Here is a 17,551-nt window from a genome sequence, read left to right on the forward strand (position 1 = left end):
GGAGACCCCCGAAGGTCACGGTATAATTCACACTATGAAGTAAATTGAGACACCCGAAGGTCACGGTATAATTCACACTTTGAAGTAAATGGAGACCCCCGAAGGTCACGGTATGATTCACACTCTGAAGTAAATAGAGACCCCCGAAGGTCACGGTATAATTCACACTCTGAAGTAAATGGAGACCCCAAAGGGCACGGTATAATGCACACTCTGAAGTAAATAGAGACCCCAAAGGTCACGGTATAATTCACACTCTGAATACAGAAACTGTAGATATACCCCTGGTGCCTGCCAGATATGAAACAATAAGTAAAGTGTGTTTAGATTTGCAAGCATTTGCAAAGATTTTGCTGCTTTAAATGCAGCATTATTGATTTTCTTGATGCTTATGAAGGGATATTTTGTGAGTTTTAGGTATGCAGCAATTCCCAGTTTAATGAGTATGAATGACGTTATGGCACCAGACTGTCAGACAGTATGAATGACGCTGTGGGACCAGACTGTCAGACAGTATGAAGGACACTGTGGGACCAGACTGTCAGACAGTATGAAGGACGCTGTGGGACCAGACTGTCAGACAGTATGAAGGACGCTGTGGGACTGGACTGTCAGACTGTATGAATGACACTGTGGGAGCAGACTGTCAGACAGTATAGCGATACCATCATAGGTCGAGCTGAGCTCTAGCTCTACTACAGGAAGCTCTAGCTCCGTCACACAGTCACAGGGGCTTTGCCGTGCGCACGTGCGTCCGTCCTTGTGCGGGCACGTGCAAGTGGGTGTGCGTGCCTGCACCAAGCTTGCTTTCTGGAAGCGAAGTCTATCATTCTAATCCATTGTTATCATTGTCTACTGCAGGTATGAAGACACCGCTGAGTCCTGCCCACTTCATAGAGCATGGCCAGATGGCCTTCCCCTTTCAAGGCTGTCTGGAGCTGAATCAGCTGATGGGGATGGAACCTACCACCAACAGCCAAGCCCAGATCAACATGGATATACAGCAACAGCAGCAGGAGAAGAAGAAGCTGTTCTACTCGATGTGTGATGTGTGTAACATCCAGCTGAACTCCCAGGCTCAGGCCCAGGTGCACTACAACGGGAGGTCCCACCTGAAGAGGATTAAACAGATGAACAATGGGGAGGTTCCTCCGGCTCCGGCACCAGCTACTGGGTCTCTACCCACCTCTACACTAACCCTTAGTACCAGCACCACCAGCAGTAGTACAGGTAGGCCCACAGTGAATCCTTTTTACTGTCAAATTTTTCTATTTGTTTGGTTTCATTTCTCCAGACCCATCCCTTGGCTGCCTTAACAAATGGCGAGTTGACCACTTCATTGATTTTTCGATCCCAGATTGCCCCTTTAACCAGGTAGTGTCATTGAGGTCAGAAGAGAGACCTCTCCCAAGGGAGACCTGGCTATGAGGTCCATACTGACTAGCAAAGCCTGCCCAGGGAAGGGAACGCTGCTACTCTCCTACATCTACAGATATCTATATACAGTTGAAGTCAGAAGTTTACATACACTTAGGTTGGAGTCATTAAAACTCGTTTTCCAACCACTCCACAAATTTCTTGTTAACAAACTATAGTTTTGGCACGTCGGTTAGGACATCTACTTTGTGCATGACACAAGTAATTTTCTCAACAATTTTTGACAGAGATTATTTCACTAATTGTATCACAATTAGTGGGTCAGAAGTTTACATACACTACGTTGACTGTGCCTTTAAACAGCTTGCAAAATTCCAGAAAATTATGTCATGGCTTTACAAGCTTCTGATAGGCTAATTGACATCATTTGAGTCAATTGGAGGTGTACCTGTGGATGTATTTCAAGGCCTACCTTCAAACTCAGTGCCTCTTTGCTTGACATCATGGGAAAATCACAAAAAATCTAAATAAAAACATTGTAGACTTCCACAAGTCTGGTTCATCCTTGGGAGCAATTTCCAAACGCCTGAAGGTACCACGTTCATCTGTACAAACAATAGTACGCAAGTATAAACACTATGGGACCACGCAGCCGTCATACTGCTCCGGAAGGAGACGCATTCTGTCTCCTATAGATGAACGTACTTTGGTGCAAAAAGTGCAAATCAATCCCAGAACAACAGCAAAGGACCTTGTGAAGATGCTGGAGTAAAACGAGTCCTATATCGACATAACCTGAAAGGCAGCACAGCATGGAAGAAGCCATTGCTCCAAAACCGCCATAAAAAAGCCAGACTACGGTTTGCAACTGCACATGGGTACAAAGATGACCATCATTATGTTTGGAGGAAAAGGGGGAGGCTTGCAAGCCGAAGAACACCATCCCAACCGTGAAGCACGGGGCTGGCAGCATCATGTTGTGGGGGTGCTTTGCTGCAGGAGGTACTGGTGCACTTCACAAAATAGATGGCATCATGAGGATGGAAAATTATGTGGATATATTGAAGCAACATCTCAAGACATCAGTCAGGAAGTTAAAGCTTGGTCGCAAATGGGTCTTCCAAATGGACAGTGACCCCAAGCATACTTCCAAACTTGTGGCAAAATGGCTTAAGGACAACAAAGTCAAGGTATTGGAGGCCATCACAAAGCCCTGACCTCAATCCTATAGAACATTTGTGGGTAGAACTGAAAAAGCGTGTGCGAGCAAGGAGGCCTACAACCCTGACTCAGTTACACCAGCTCTGTCAGGAGGAATGGGCCAAAATTCACCCAACTTATTATGGGAAGCTTGTGGAAGGCTACCCGAAATGTTTGACCCAAGTTAAACAAATTAAAGGCAATGCTACCAAATAGTAATTGAGTGTATGTAAACTTCTGACCCACTGGGAATGTGATGAAAGAAATAAAAGCTGAAATAAATCATTCTCTCTACTATTATTCTGACAATTCACATTCTTAAAATAAAGTGGTGATCCTAACTGACCTATAACAGGGAATTTTTAATAGGATTAAATGTCAGGAATTGTGAAAAACTGAGTTTAAATGTATTTGGCTAAGGTGTATGTAAACTTCCGACGTCAACTGTAGAAATGACAAGGTCTGTATACTCCAGAGCGTAAACATAGGTAGCCAAAAGTTCTTTGTTTTTTTAAACCTTTATTTTACGAGGTAGTGCCTTTGATGTCAGATGAGAGATGTCTCTGAAGGGGGAGCTGACTAAGAGGTCTATAGTGACTAGCCCTGGCTTGCCCAGGGAGAGAGAGCACTCTCCTACGTCCACAGATAACTCTATAGAAATGACAAGGATTGGACGGTTGTACTTTCTCTTCTAGAGACTTTAACAGACTAGAAGTGGTGGTGATGCATGCTGAGTTTGGTTTGCAGCATTTGACTCAGAACCAAGGTTATGTCCCAAATGGCACCCTATTCCCTGTATAGTGCCTAGTCAAAAGTAGTGCATTGCATCGGGAATAAGGTGTAATTTGGGACACACACATGGCTTGGTCATCCCTCTCAGCCATTTTGTTGTTTTCTTTCACTGCTCGGTTTGACAAACTTTGCACGGAGATCCTATTTAATTATTATTTGGGAAAATTAATATTAATGTTAACTTTTCCATGTCTACAGTGCCTCGTGCATGACGAGAGTGACAAATACATGTATTTTTGTTGGGTGTTTGGGGTGACTATTATGAAAAAGACTTTGGGCTACTTTGGGCTGCAGTTAGCCAGGCGGTTAGAGCATTGGGGTTGGTAACTGAAAGGTTGCTGGTTCGGATACCTGAGCTGTCCAGGTGAAAAATCTGTTGATAGGCATTTAACCCTAATTTGCTCCAGGGGTGCTGTACTACTATGACTGACCCTGTAAAGCAACACATTTCACTGCACCTATCTGGTGTATGTGACAATTTTGTTTACTTTCCCATGCCAATCAGTGTGTGTGTGTTCTGTTTCCTACTGCTGTAATCTCTGCCTCCATATTCTCACCAGGAGTGGCCTAAGGATTTTCATATTCTTCATATTGTACATATTTGACTGAGGGACAAATTCTCTGCTTTGACCTTTTGTTGTCTTCTTTATGCTTTGTGTGTGACGTGCATACAGAGAGAGCGATTTCCTTTTTAAAACAGATGATTTAATGGGAATTAGCAGCTCACTCAATTACATGAAAGAGTGCTCAGTGCTAAGCCCAGGTTTTTGGCTCCTTGTTTAAATACACTCATCATGACTGTTTAGTGCCTGGCTGGCTGTGGAAATGTTGAGTTACTCTGTATAGACTAGTGCAAAAAAATAATGCTCCAACCGTAGGCAGTGGATAAAGATAGTCTTTCCAGACTGGCTTTACTTCAACATGGTGTAACTTAAATTGCATCACTTTAAAAAAGAGACGTAAACATATAAGGCAAATGTACGGTCTCTCTAAATCAAAGCTTGGTAAACAACAGTTAAGAGTTTTGAAGAGACAGGGACATATTGTCTGAAATTTGATGAATAATCTAATTTTATCCAAGTTATTTCCACATGGCCGTGAAGTTATTTAACAGTGTGGCTGATTCTGGAATGATGTACATGCTGTGAGGTTGACTCCTGATTGATTGACAGTTGGAGCCGAACAGACGCTACCTCCTCCTTATCTTCCCAGGCTGAAAGGACAGAGTGATGGAGTGAGTGACAGTGATAGTGGTGGTTTAGAGGAGGGGTTGTTGATGTCTTGCATGAGAGAGTGTTTGTGTGTGACAAGGTCTGTGGCCCCTGGGAGGTTGATGGGGGTTAGTTGTCAGGTGGCCTGTGTCCTTCCTGCTGTAACAACCCCCTTGCATCTCTCTCTCACACACACACACACACACACAACAGCAAATCAGCCCTCTGCGCTGGGGCCACACACACCCTCAATAAACAGCAATTAAGTGAAAGGTGTTACAGGCAGCTCCTACAGTACAGCTGGGGGGGGGGGGGGGGGGGGGTTAATGTATTGAACACAGGTGTGTGTGTGTGTGTGTGTGTGTGTGTGTTTGTGGAGGTCAATGAAGGTCAGATGATGGAATGTAATAGTGGATTCATAAAGCCTTCTTCTTAGGACAGGCTTTGCAGACATTAGAGGAATCCACAATATCTGTCTGGTGTATTTGGGTAAAGAATTTTAGAAAAGCAGGCTCTCTGAACCCTGATAAAAGTAGAGTCTGTATGAATAAAGGGCTCCTGTGAAATGCAGGATTTGTCTGTGTAGAAATAGGAGATTCTGACTCCTTTTGTTGACAGTCGACACACAGCTGTCTTCCTTATATTTAATCAGAGTGGGTGTCCTTCTGTCATTCTTAGTTTGGAGTGAAGTTGGATTGGATGATGTGACGAGCACACAACAGTTGAGCCGTACTACAGCTACATTTTTAAACACAGCAGGGGTGTCTGTTGCACTGAAACTTTAATGAGCCGTGCCATTATTTGGGGTGGACTGAGTCGGACATATGTAATTACAGCTTACAGCTGGAGGACTGGAGACAGGCTCTGGTGTTGGAGGTGTGGAGACACACACACACACACACACACACACACACACAGTCTCTGGTGTGGAGGGACTGATGATGTCTATTCTACAGTTTCTTTCTGTCTCACAGTGTCAACTTACTGGGTCAACTAACTGGGTCAACTAAAGCATCATTCCACAACAGGACTTCATGGCTTTATACTGAGGGGTCTCTTCTCACTCATCATCACAACAGCCTGATGATAACCTAATGACAGGATGTAGCAGTGGGCTTGTTGCATAAACTGCAGTGGAACTTTTATCCTAGTTCCCTCACTCCCCAAACCAACCCCTCGCCCCTACGGCCTAGGCACTTTGATAGGATTGGATAGGTGTAAACAATATGGTTGGTGGATGGGGGAAGGGGTTAATTTGCGATTCAGGGTCTGTGTGATGCGAACCTTAAGCAAACATTCCACTAGATGGCAGTATTCACATCTTCAAAAAATATATTTATCTCAAAATGTTGGTTTCATGCGTTAACAGCAACTGTGGTCAAGTTCATTGTGGGTAACCAAAGAGTTAACTTCTCCCGTGCAGTTAGTAATAATTATTCAGGGTAATTTAGACAAGAATATGTTTAGCAGCATCTTTTTTGGGGAAAGTTTGTTATTTCCTTCTTCCTTTTAACCCCCCCCCCCCCCCCCNCCTTAAAAGAGTTAGATGCACTATTGTAAAGTGGTTGTTCCACTGGATATCATAAGGTGAATGCACCAATTTGTAAGTCGCTCTGGATAAGAGAGTCTGCTAAATGACTTAAATGTAAATGTAAATTTACTCTGAGTGAGTAATATGTTGTCTGTTTGAGTCAGGGGCCACATTATATCCTTTTATGTATTCATATTTGACAGGTTGGTCTAACATGATGTTTGTTGGAATGAAGTCATTAGGGAGTTGTTCACCAATGATCCTCACAACATCCCAGCCGTGGGTGATAGTTTAGTATTATGTATACATTGGCAGCTAAAAGCTGAATTGCAGTCAGCAACAAGCACACAAATGAACAACAAAACAGAAATTAGTCACAAAGCAAAGCAACAATGTTGGTGATGATGAGGGGACTGGAAGAACTCAAAAGAATCACATTTTGATTATCCAAGCTATTTATTTAGTTGAACCATTCTGGAATTAATCTGCTTTAAAATAACATTCAGTGGTTTGTTTTTTAAAAAGGAATAGTGCTGTGTAATGCTAATGATGGTTCGGATTTCACACTCCTGCAGTTTAGGAAAGCTACACTAAAGGCTCCTAAATGAAAATATAATGGCATGTTGAAACTGGTAAATTATGAACAGCCAGACAGTCTCTCTGATTCTAAAGTGGTGAGGTCTCTAACACTGACCCTGTTTCTGCTTCCTCGCTTTGCATATTTGACTGAATCTAGGAGAACATACTTCCTGAGTGTTTGTTTGTTTGTGTGTGTATGTGTGTGTGTGTGTGTACGTGTGTACGTGTGTACGTGTACATGTATGTGTGTTCCTCATCATTACATCTCTCTCTCTAAACAGATGGTGACACCAACAACACCCCCCATATTGTTCAATTCTGTCCAAAACCTTTTTCTTTACTTTTCCCCCTCATAGAAACAACTCCCGTTTGAGCAATATAAATTATGCAAATGTAATGATCCAATTTTCCGTATGAGTGCAGCTCTGCACGGACAATTTGGTATTCAAACACAATCAAACGTCTGTCTGTCTGTCTGTCTGTCAACCAACCAGACAGCCACTCAGTGAGACTTCTGATGAGCTGGCTAGGAGTAGGACAACCTCACTTAGTAGATACTAGAACCTGCTCTGTACTCCCAACACCCTTCCATGCCAAGGTTGTGGGTTCAATTCCTGCAGCGATTACATAGGGCAACCTTCAGAGCTACTGTCCCTCAGTGGATAGACCAAACTCTGCTATGGTCCCGTGTGGCTTGGTTGGTAAGAGTGTCACGATGACAACACTGCGAAGTTCGCGGGCTCAATTCCCTGTAGGAATTGATTCCCTATGCATTCACTGTACTGTATATATTATGTGTTCCCATTGGTTCCTGCCAAGGTAGCAGCTACTCTTCCTGGGGTCAAGCAAAATTAAGGCAGTTATACAATTTTAAAAACATTACAATACATTCACAGATTTCACAACACACTGTGTGCCCTCAGGGCCTTATTCCACCACTACCACATATCTACTGTACAAAATCCATGTGTACGTGTGTGTATAGTGTGTATGTAGAAAGATGGCGCCGATAGAGATGGCAGCTTCGCTTCTAGTTCTTAGGAAACTGTGCAGTATTTTGTTTATTTATGTATTATTTCTTACATTGTTAGCCCAGAAAACCTTAAGTGCTATTACATACAGCCAGGAAGAACTTTGGATATCAGAGAGACATCAACTTACCAGCACAAGCAGGAATACGACTTTCCCAAAGCGGATCCTTTGTCTGCACCTCCCAGGGCATTTGAACTGATTCCAGAGGCCGACCCAAAACAACGCCTGAGGAGAGGGTGCTAGAGCGGTCTTCTAGTGAGGCTTCGGATGCGCGCACACCACCCACTGCTTCCAAGTATATTACTCGCTAATGTCCAGTCCCTAGTTAACAAAGTAGACGAAATTAGGGCAAGAGTTGCTTTCCAAAGAGATATATGAGATTGTATTATACTCTGTTTCACGGAAACATGGCTAGCTTGGGACATGCTGTCAGAGTCAGTGCATCGCGACAACAGGAATAGACATCTCTCCGGTAAGAAGAAGGGCGGGGGTGTATGTTTCATGATTAACGACTCATGGTATAATTGTAACAACATACAGGAACTCACGTCCTTTTGTTCACCTGACCTAGAATTCCTCACAATCAAATGCCGACCGTATTATCTCCCAAGAGAACTTTCCTAGGTTATTGTCACAGCCGTGTATATCCCCCCGCAAGCGGATACCAAGACGGCCATCAAGGAACTTCACTGGACTTTATGCAAGCTGGAAACCATATATCCTGAGGCTGCATTTATTATAGCTAGGGATTTTAACAAAGCTAATTTGAGAACAAGGCTACCTAAAACAAGGCTACTATCAGCATATCGATTGCAGTAACACACTCGACCATTGCTACTCTAACTTCCGCGACGCATACAAGGCCCTCCCCCACCCTCCTTTTGGCAAATCTGACCATGACTCCATCTTGTTGCTCCCCTCCTATAGGCAGAAACTAAAACAGAAAGCGCCCGTGCTTAGGTCTATCCAATGTTGGTCTGACCAATCGGATTCCACGCTTCAAGATTGCTTCGATCACGTGAACTGGGATATGTTCCGGGTAGGCTCAGAGAACAACATTGACATATACACTGACTCTGTGAGCAAGTATATAAGAAGTGTATAGGAGATGTTGTACCCACTGTGACTATTAAAACCTTCCCTAACCAGTACACGTGGATTGATGCCAGCATTCGTACAAAACTGAAAGCACGTACCACTGCATTTAATCATGGCAAGGCAACTGGGAAAATAGCCGAATACAAACAGCATAGTTATTCCCTCCGTAAGGCAATCAAACAAGCAAAGTGTCAGTATAGAGACAAAGTGGAGTCGCAATTCAACGGCTCAAACACGAGACGTATGTGGCAGGATCTACAGACTGTCACGGATTACAAAAAGAAAACCAGCCCTTTCGCGGACGTCAACGTCTTGCTCCAAGACAAATTAAACAACTTCTTTGCCCGCTTTGAGGACAATACAGTGCCACCGACACGGCCCGCTACCAAAGACTGTGGGCTCTCCTCCTTCTCCGTGGCTGAAATAAGTAAAACATTTAAACGTGTTAATTAACCCTCGCAAGGCTGCCGGCTCAGACGGCATGTCCTAGCCGCGTCCTCAGACCATGCGCAGACCAGCTGGCTGGTGTGTTTACGGACATATTCAATCAATCCCTATCCCAGTCTGCTCTCCCCACATGCTTCAAGATGGCCACCATTGTTCCTGTTCCCAAGAAAGCTAAGGTAACTGAACTAAATGACTCTCGCAACGTAGCACTCACTTCTGTCATCATGAAGTGCTTTGAGAGACTAGTCAAGGATCATATCACCTCCACCCTACCTGTCACCCTAGACCCACTTAAATTTGTTTACCACCCCAATAGGTCCACAGACGATGCAATCTCCATCACACTGCACACTGCCCTATCCCATCTGGACAAGAGGAATACCTATGTAAAAATGCTGTTCATAGACTACAGCTCAGCATTCAACACCATAGTACCCTCCAAACTCATCATTAAGCTTGAGTTCCTGGGTCTTGACCCCGCCATGTGCAACTGGGTTCTGGACTTCCTGACGGTCCGCCCCCAGGTGGTGAGGGTAGGAAACAACATCTCCGCTGATCCTCAACACTGGGGCCCCACAAGCGTGCGTTCTCAACCCCCTCCTGTACTCCCTGTTCACCCACGACTGCATGGCCATGCACACCTCCAACTCAATCATCAAGTTTGCAGACGACACTACAGTGGTAGGCTTCATTACCAACAACGATGAGACGGCCTACAGAGAGGAGGTGAGGGCCCTCGGAGTGTGGTGTCAGGAAAATAACCAATGTCAGCAAAATAAAAGAGATGATCGTGGACTTCAGGAAACAGCAGAGGGAGCACCCCCCTATTCACATTGACGAGACAGCAGTGGAGAAGGTGGAAAGTTTTAAGTTCCTCGGTATACATATCACCGACAAACTGAAATTATCCACACACACAGACAGTGTGGTGAAGAAGGCGCAACAGCGCCTCTTCAACCTCAGGAGGCTGAAAAAATGTGGCTTGTCAGCGAAAACCCTCACTAACGTTTACAGGCGCACAATCGAGAGCATCTTGTCGGGTTGTATCACCGCCTGGTACGGGAACTGCACCGCCCACACCCTCCGCAGAGGGTGGTGCGGTCTGCACAATGCATCACCGTGAGTAAACTACCTGCCCTCCAGGACACCTACAACACCCGATGTCACAGGAAGGCAAAAAATATCATCAAGGACAGTAACCACCCGAGCCACTGCCTGTTCACCTCGCTTCCATCCAGAAGGCGAGGTCAGTACATGTGCTTCAAAGCTGGGACAGAGAGATTGAAAAACAGCTTCTATCTCAAGGCCTTCAGATTGTTAAACAGCTATCACTAGCACAGAGAGGCGGTTGCCTGCCTACAGACTTGATATCATTGGCCACTTTAATAAATGGAACACTAGTCACTTTAATAATGCCACTTTAAGAATGTTTACATATTTCGCATTACTTATCTCATATACTGTATCCTACACTATCTATTCTATCTATTGCATCTTAGCCGCTCTGTCACTGCTCATCCATATATTTTATATTTATATATTCTTATCCCATTTCTTTACTAGATTGTGTGTATTAGGTTTTGTTGTGGAATTTGTTAGATATTAGGTTTTGTTGTGGAATTGTTAGATATTACCTGTTAGTTATTGCTGCACTGTCGGATCTAGAAGCATACGCATTTCACTACACTCACAATAACATCCGCTAACCATGTGTATGTGACCAATAAAATTTTATTTTGATTTGAATTTGTGTTATCGTGTGTGTGTGTGTATGTATGTGTCGGTGCCTATGTTTGTGTTGCTTCACAATCCCTGCTGTTCCATAAGGTGTTTTTTTATCTGTTTTTTAAATCTAATTTGACTTCTTGCATCAGTTACTTGATGTGGAATAGACTTCCATATAGTCATGGCTTTATGTAGTACTGTGCGCCTCCCATAGTCTGTTCTGGACTTGGGGACTGTGAAGAGACCTCTTGTAGCATGTGGAGTATGCATGGGTGTCCGAGTGGTGCATTTACCATGCCAATACCTCTCAGAAATAGTAGTGATGAAGTCAATCCCTCCTCCACTTTGAGCCAGGAGAGATTGACATGCATATTGTTAATGTTAGCTCTCTGTATACATCCAAGGGCCAGCCGTACTGCCCTGTTCTGAGCCAATTGCAATTTTCCTAAGTCCCTCTTTGTGGCACCTGACCACACGACTTAACAGTAGACCAGGTACGACAATACTAGGGCCTGTAGGACCTGCCTTGTTGATAGTGTTGTTAAGAAGGCAGAGCAGCGCTTTATTATGGACAGACTTCCCCCCATCCTAGCTACTGTTGTACCAATATGTATTGACCATGACAGCTCATGACAGTTTTCAACTCTTAATGATCGGCTATGAAAAGCCAACTGACATTTATTCCTGATTATTATTTGACCATGCTTGTCACTTATGAACATTTTGAACATCTTGGCCATGTTCTGTTATAATCTCCACCCGGCACAGCCAGAAGAGGACTGGCCACCCCTCATAGCCTGGTTCCTCTCTAGGTTTCTTCCTAGGTTTTGGCCTTTCTAGGGAGTTTTTCCTAGCCACCGTGCTTCTACACCTGCATTGCTTGCTGTTTGGGGTTTTAGGCTGGGTTTCTGTACAGCACTTCGAGATATTAGCTGATGTACGAAGGGCTATATAAAATAAACTTGATTTACAATCCAGGGTTAATCTAAGCAGTTTAGTCACCTCAACTTGCTCAATTTCCACATTATTTATTATGAGATTTAGTTGAGGTTTAGGGTTTAGTGAATGATTTGCCCCAAATGCAGTTCTGTTAGTTTTAGAAATATTTAGGACTAATTTATTCCTTGCCACCCACTCTGAAACTAACTGCAGCTCTTTGTTAAGTGTTGCAGTCATTTCAGTCGCTGTGCTAGCTGACGGTATTAGTGTTGAGTCATTTGCATGCATAGACACACTTGCTTTACTCAAAGCCAGTGGCATGACGTTAATAGAGATTGAAAAAATTATGGGGCCTGATAGCTTCCCTGGGAATTACTGATTCTACGTGGATTAATGTTGGAGAGGCTTCCATTAAAGAACACCCTCTGTGTTCTGTTAGACAGGTAACTCTTTATCCACAATATAGCAGGGAGTGTAAAGCCATAACACATACATTTTTCCAGCAGCAGTCACTTTGGATAAAAGTGTCCTCTTAGTGGCATATCCGTCCTCTCCTTCTCTTCACCCAGCATGCTGTCATGAGCTTGACTAGAAGTAGGACAACCTTCAGGGCCATGTCTGCCTGTGGATACTAAATGCAAAATCCTACTATGTCCTGTTTTCCCACCCAGCTACTAGCAGGCTGTCATGAGCCGTAGTCATGATCAAAGCACCAGTCAGCCTATAACCAGATATAACAAGATTAGACTACTAAGTCATTTAGGAGAGTCATGCAATCTGCTGGCAGCCTAGCTACACATGCTAAGGACATGACCAGGTCAGGTCAGGCATGTTACACAAGGGCAGCAGTTAAGGCAAGTCAGAGTAGGTCAGGATAGTACTACTACACTCATAGGAAAAAGAACGTTGAAGAACCCTTTTTGGTTCCAGGTATAACGCTTTGGTTCCTGGTATATTCTATGTAGAAGCCTTTCCACAGAGGGTTCTACCTGAAAGCAAACAGGGTCCTACCTGGAACCAAAAAGGATTATCCTATGGAGGCAGCCGAAGAACCCTTTTGGAACCCTTTTTCTTAAGAGTGTAGCAGCATACCACCCTGCATCCCACTGCTGGCTCGCTTCTGAAGCTATGCAGGGTTGGTCCCTGGATGGGAGACCAGATGCTGCTGGAAGTGGTGTTGGGGGGCCAGTAGGAGGCACCTTTTCCTATGGTCTAAAAAAAATATCCCAATACCCCAGGGCAGTGTTTGGGGACATTTCCCTGTGTATGGTGCTGTCTTTTGGATGGGATGTTAAACGGGTGTCCTGGCTCTCTGTGGCATTTATTGAAAGAGTAGGGGTGTTAACCCTGGTGTCCTGGCTAAATTCCTAATCTGATCCTCATACCATCATGGTCACCTAATCATCCCCAGCTTCCAATTGGCTCATTCATCCCTCTCCTCTCCCCTGTAACTATTCCCCAGATCATTGCTGTAAATGTGTTCTCAGTCAACTTACCTGGTAAAATAAGGGTAAAATAAAAAAAAGGGTCAGAGCAGGGCAACCCTCCAGTTAATGATTCACCTCTTCAACCTGAAGGCTACTGCGGCTGGCACGGCAGCAACACACACTAAGGTCAGGGTGTAGTGTGGCAAGGCAACCCTCCAGTTAATGATTCACCTCTTCAACCTGAAGCTACTGCGGCTGGCAGCAACACCACTAAGGTCAGGGTAGTGTAGGGCAAGGCAACCCTCCAGTTAATGATTCACCTCTTCAACCTGAAGGCTACTGCGGCTGGCAACACACCTAAGGTCAGGGTAGTGTAGGGCAGGCAACCTCCAGTTAATGATCACCTCTTCAACCTGAAGGCTACTGCAGCTGGCAACACACACTAAGGTCAGGGTAGTGTAGGGCAAGGCAACCTCCAGTTAATGATTCACCTCTTCAACCTGAAGGCTACTGCGCTGGCAGCAACACACACAAGCAGGGTAGTGTAGGGCAAGGCAACCTCCAGTTAATGATTCCCTCTTCAACCTGAAGCTACTGCGGCTGGCAACACACACTAAGGTCAGGGTAGTGTAGGGCAAGGCAACCCTCCAGTTAATGATTCACCTCTTCAACCTGAAGCTACTGCGGCTGGCAACACACTAAGGTCAGGGTAGTGTAGGGCAAGGCAACCCTCCAGTTAATGATTCACCTCTTCAACCTGAAGGCACTGCGGCTGGCAACACACACTAAGGTCAGGGTAGTGTAGGCAAGGCAACCCTCCAGTTAATGGTTCACCTCTTCAACCTGAAGGCTACTGCGGCTGCACAACACACACTAAGGTCAGGGTAGTGTAGGGCAAGCAACCCTCCAGTTAATGATTCACCTCTTCAACCTGAAGGCTACTGCGGCTGGCAGCAACACACACTAAGGTCAGGGTAGTGTAGTGCAGGCAACCCTCCAGTTAATGATTCACCTCTTCAACCTGAAGGCTACTGCGGCTGGCAACACACACTAAGGTCAGAGGGTAGTAGGGCAAGGCAACCCTCCAGTTAATGATTCACCTCTTCAACCTGAAGGCTACTCCGGCTGCACACACACTTAGGTCAGGGTAGTGTAGGGCAAGGCAACCCCCAGTTACTGCCAACCTCGTGGCTAATGGTCTGGCAATAAGGACATGCCAGGACAGGATCCAGTAATCTGTCAGGCTGTTAGGGTCAAGTGAATTGTCTACACATCATGGGTGAATGACTCTGACATGGTCCCCAGGCCAGAATGAGTCATCTACCAGTTTGCAGGGTGGCTTTCTGTCAGTCTATTTGTTTTTTTAGGACAGCCAGTATGTGTAGGATGAGAAGCGCATGCAGCCTCAATTAGCCTAATTATCTAGCTCAACTAGCTTCACCGGTTTGATGCAGTGTGACAGGTACCTTGTAATCAAATTGGGATTGCTTCCCTCATTTGGGTAAGGATCGGATCAGGTCTTTATCCGACCGGGTCTATACGGAACGGGTCTAGTTGTCATCAAAGTCCTTTCAAATGGTCTCTTATTAAATTTGTATTATTTATGCTATCAGGTGTGGATGGGAAAGCTCCAGGTTGTAACGTGTTCCTCCTCCTCTTCATACGAAGAGGAGGAGTAGTGATTCGAACCAAGGCGCAGCGGGTTGTGAATACATAATGATTATTTACAAGACGAACTAAACACACGAAGAACACTTGATATATTACAAAACAACAAAAATGTAGACAGACTGGACGACGAACTTACATAAACACGAAGAAAACACAACAGGAAAATGACTACACAAAATGACGAACGCACGAAACAGTCCGTATGGTGTAACATAGACACAGACACAGGAGACAACCACCCACAAACAACCGTGTGAAAACACTACCTTAATATGACTCTCAATCAGAGGAAATGAAAACACCTGCCTCTAATTGAGAGCCATATTAGGTCACCCTTTAAACCAACATAGAAACAGAAAACATAGACTGCCCACCCAAACTCACGTCCTGACCAACTAGCACATACAAACTAACAGAAAACAGGTCAGGATCGTGACATAACCCCCCCCTTAAGGTGCGAACTCCGGGCGCACCAGCACAAAGTTTAGGGGAGGGTCTGGGTGGGCATCTGACCACGGTGGTGGCTCAGGCTCTGCGGGAGTCCCCACCCACCATAGTCAATCCCAGCTTCCGTTTCCCCCTACGACTGACCACCCTCCTATTCCACCACAATTTCCTGGGTAACATCGAGACAAGGGGCAGCACCGGGATAAGGTAGTTCAGGACAGAGATATAGCACAGGACAGAGAGGTAGGTCAGGATAGAGGGTAGCTCAGGATAGAGGGGCAACTCCGGACTGAAAGCAGCTCCGGACAGAGAGACAGCTCGGACTGAGGGGCATTCTGGATTTAATGGCCGCTCTGGGCTGAGCGGCAGCTCATGGCGGCTGGCGCTCTGGACGCTCATGGCTCGCTGGCGGCTCTGGACACTCATGGCTCGCTGGCGGTCTGGACGCTCATGGTCGCTGGCGGCTCTGGCAGATCCGTCTGGTTGGCGCTGGCATCCTGTCTGGTGGCGGCTCTGGCAGATCCTGTCTGGTTGGCGCTCTGGCAGATCCTGTCTGGTTGGCGGCTCTGGCAGATCCTGTCTAGTTGGCGGCTCTGGCAGATCTGCATCTGGCGAATGTCTAGCGGCTCCTGACTGACTAACGGCTCTGACGGCTCTGGACAGACGGGCGGCTCAATGCTCGGACAGACGGATGGCTCAGACGGCGCTGGGAACGGATGGCTCAGATGCTCTGAGGAGACGGATGGCTCAGATGGCGCTGCGGAGACGGATGGCTCAGACTGACCTGTCTAGCGGAAGCTTTGGCTGCTCCTGTCTGGCGGAAAGCTCTAGCGGCTCCTGTCTGGCGGAAGGCTCTAGCGTCCTGTCTGGCGGAAGGCTCTGTAGGCTCATGGCAGACGCGGCTTTGAAGGCTCAATACAGACGGGCAGTTCATGCAGCGCTTGCAGACGGACAGTTCAGCGCCGTTGGGCAGACGGCAGACTCTGGCCGGCTGAGACGCACTGTAGGCCTGGTACGTGTGCCGGAACTGGAGGCACCGGACTGGAGACACGCACTTCAAGCCTAGTGCGGGAGCAGGACAGGGCACACTGACCTCTCGAAGCGCACTATAGGCTGGTGCGTGGTACCGGCACTGGTGGCACGGGCTGAGTGCACGCACATCAGGACGAGTACGGGGAGAAGGAACAGTGTGTACAGGGCTCTGGAGACGCACAGGTGGCTTAGCTGGTCGCGGAACTGGAGGCACTGGGCTGGAGACACGCACCAGAGGGAGAGTGCGTGAGGAGGAACAGGGCTCTGGAGACGCACTGGAAAACTGGTGCGTAGTGTAGGCACTGGTGGTACTGGCTGGGCGGGAGGTAGCGCCGGAATACCGGACCGTGCAAGCGTACTGGCTCCCTTGAGCATTGAGCCTGCCCAACCTTACCTGTTGAATGCTCCCCGTCGCCCGACCAGTGCGGGAGGTGGAATAACCCGCACCGGGCTATGTAGGCGACCGGGGACACCATGCGAAGGCGGTGCCATGTAAGCCGGCCCGAGGACAGCACTGGTGACCAGCGCGTTGAGCCGGCCTCATGACACTGCCAATGCCCATCAGCCCTACCAGTGCGGGGAGGTGGAATTTTTTATATATTTTTTACTTTTTTTTATCTTTTTCTTTTATTATTTTTATTTTATATTATTATTATTTATTTTTTGGGGGGTGGATCAGCTTAATATTGTGTAAAGAATGTTGTTTCCAATGTAATTGTCTGCATCATTTCCAATCCCCATTTTTTTGGGGTAAATATATACAGTGGGAGAACAAGTATTTGATACACTGCCGAATTTTGCCGATTTTCCTACTTACAAAGCATGTAGAGGTCTGTATATTTTTATCATAGGTACACTTCAACTGTGAGAGACGAATCTAAAACAAAAATCCCGAAAATCACATTGTATGATTTTTAATAATTAATTCGCATTTTATTGCATGACATAAGTATTTTGATACATCAGAAAAGCAGAACTTAATATTTGGTACAGAATCCTTTGTTTGCAATTACAGAGATCATACGTTTCCTGTAGTTCTTGAC

At 45.8% G+C, this 17,551-nt stretch overlaps 1 protein-coding gene across 1 annotated transcript in view; it reads left to right on the plus strand.

Moving 5' to 3' along the window:
* LOC111959945 (zinc finger protein 385B-like) overlaps nucleotides 1–17,551 on the plus strand; it is a 192,039-nt gene that overhangs the window by 32,139 nt on the left and 142,349 nt on the right. The window contains 1 exon segment of the mRNA XM_070437586.1: nucleotides 862–1,230. Within this exon segment, the coding sequence (XP_070293687.1) occupies nucleotides 864–1,230 (367 nt within the window). The 5' untranslated portion in view covers nucleotides 862–863.

The sequence above is a fragment of the Salvelinus sp. IW2-2015 genome, linkage group LG36 (assembly GCF_002910315.2).
Source record: "Salvelinus sp. IW2-2015 linkage group LG36, ASM291031v2, whole genome shotgun sequence".
In the NCBI taxonomy this organism is placed as follows: Eukaryota; Metazoa; Chordata; class Actinopteri; order Salmoniformes; family Salmonidae; genus Salvelinus; species Salvelinus sp. IW2-2015.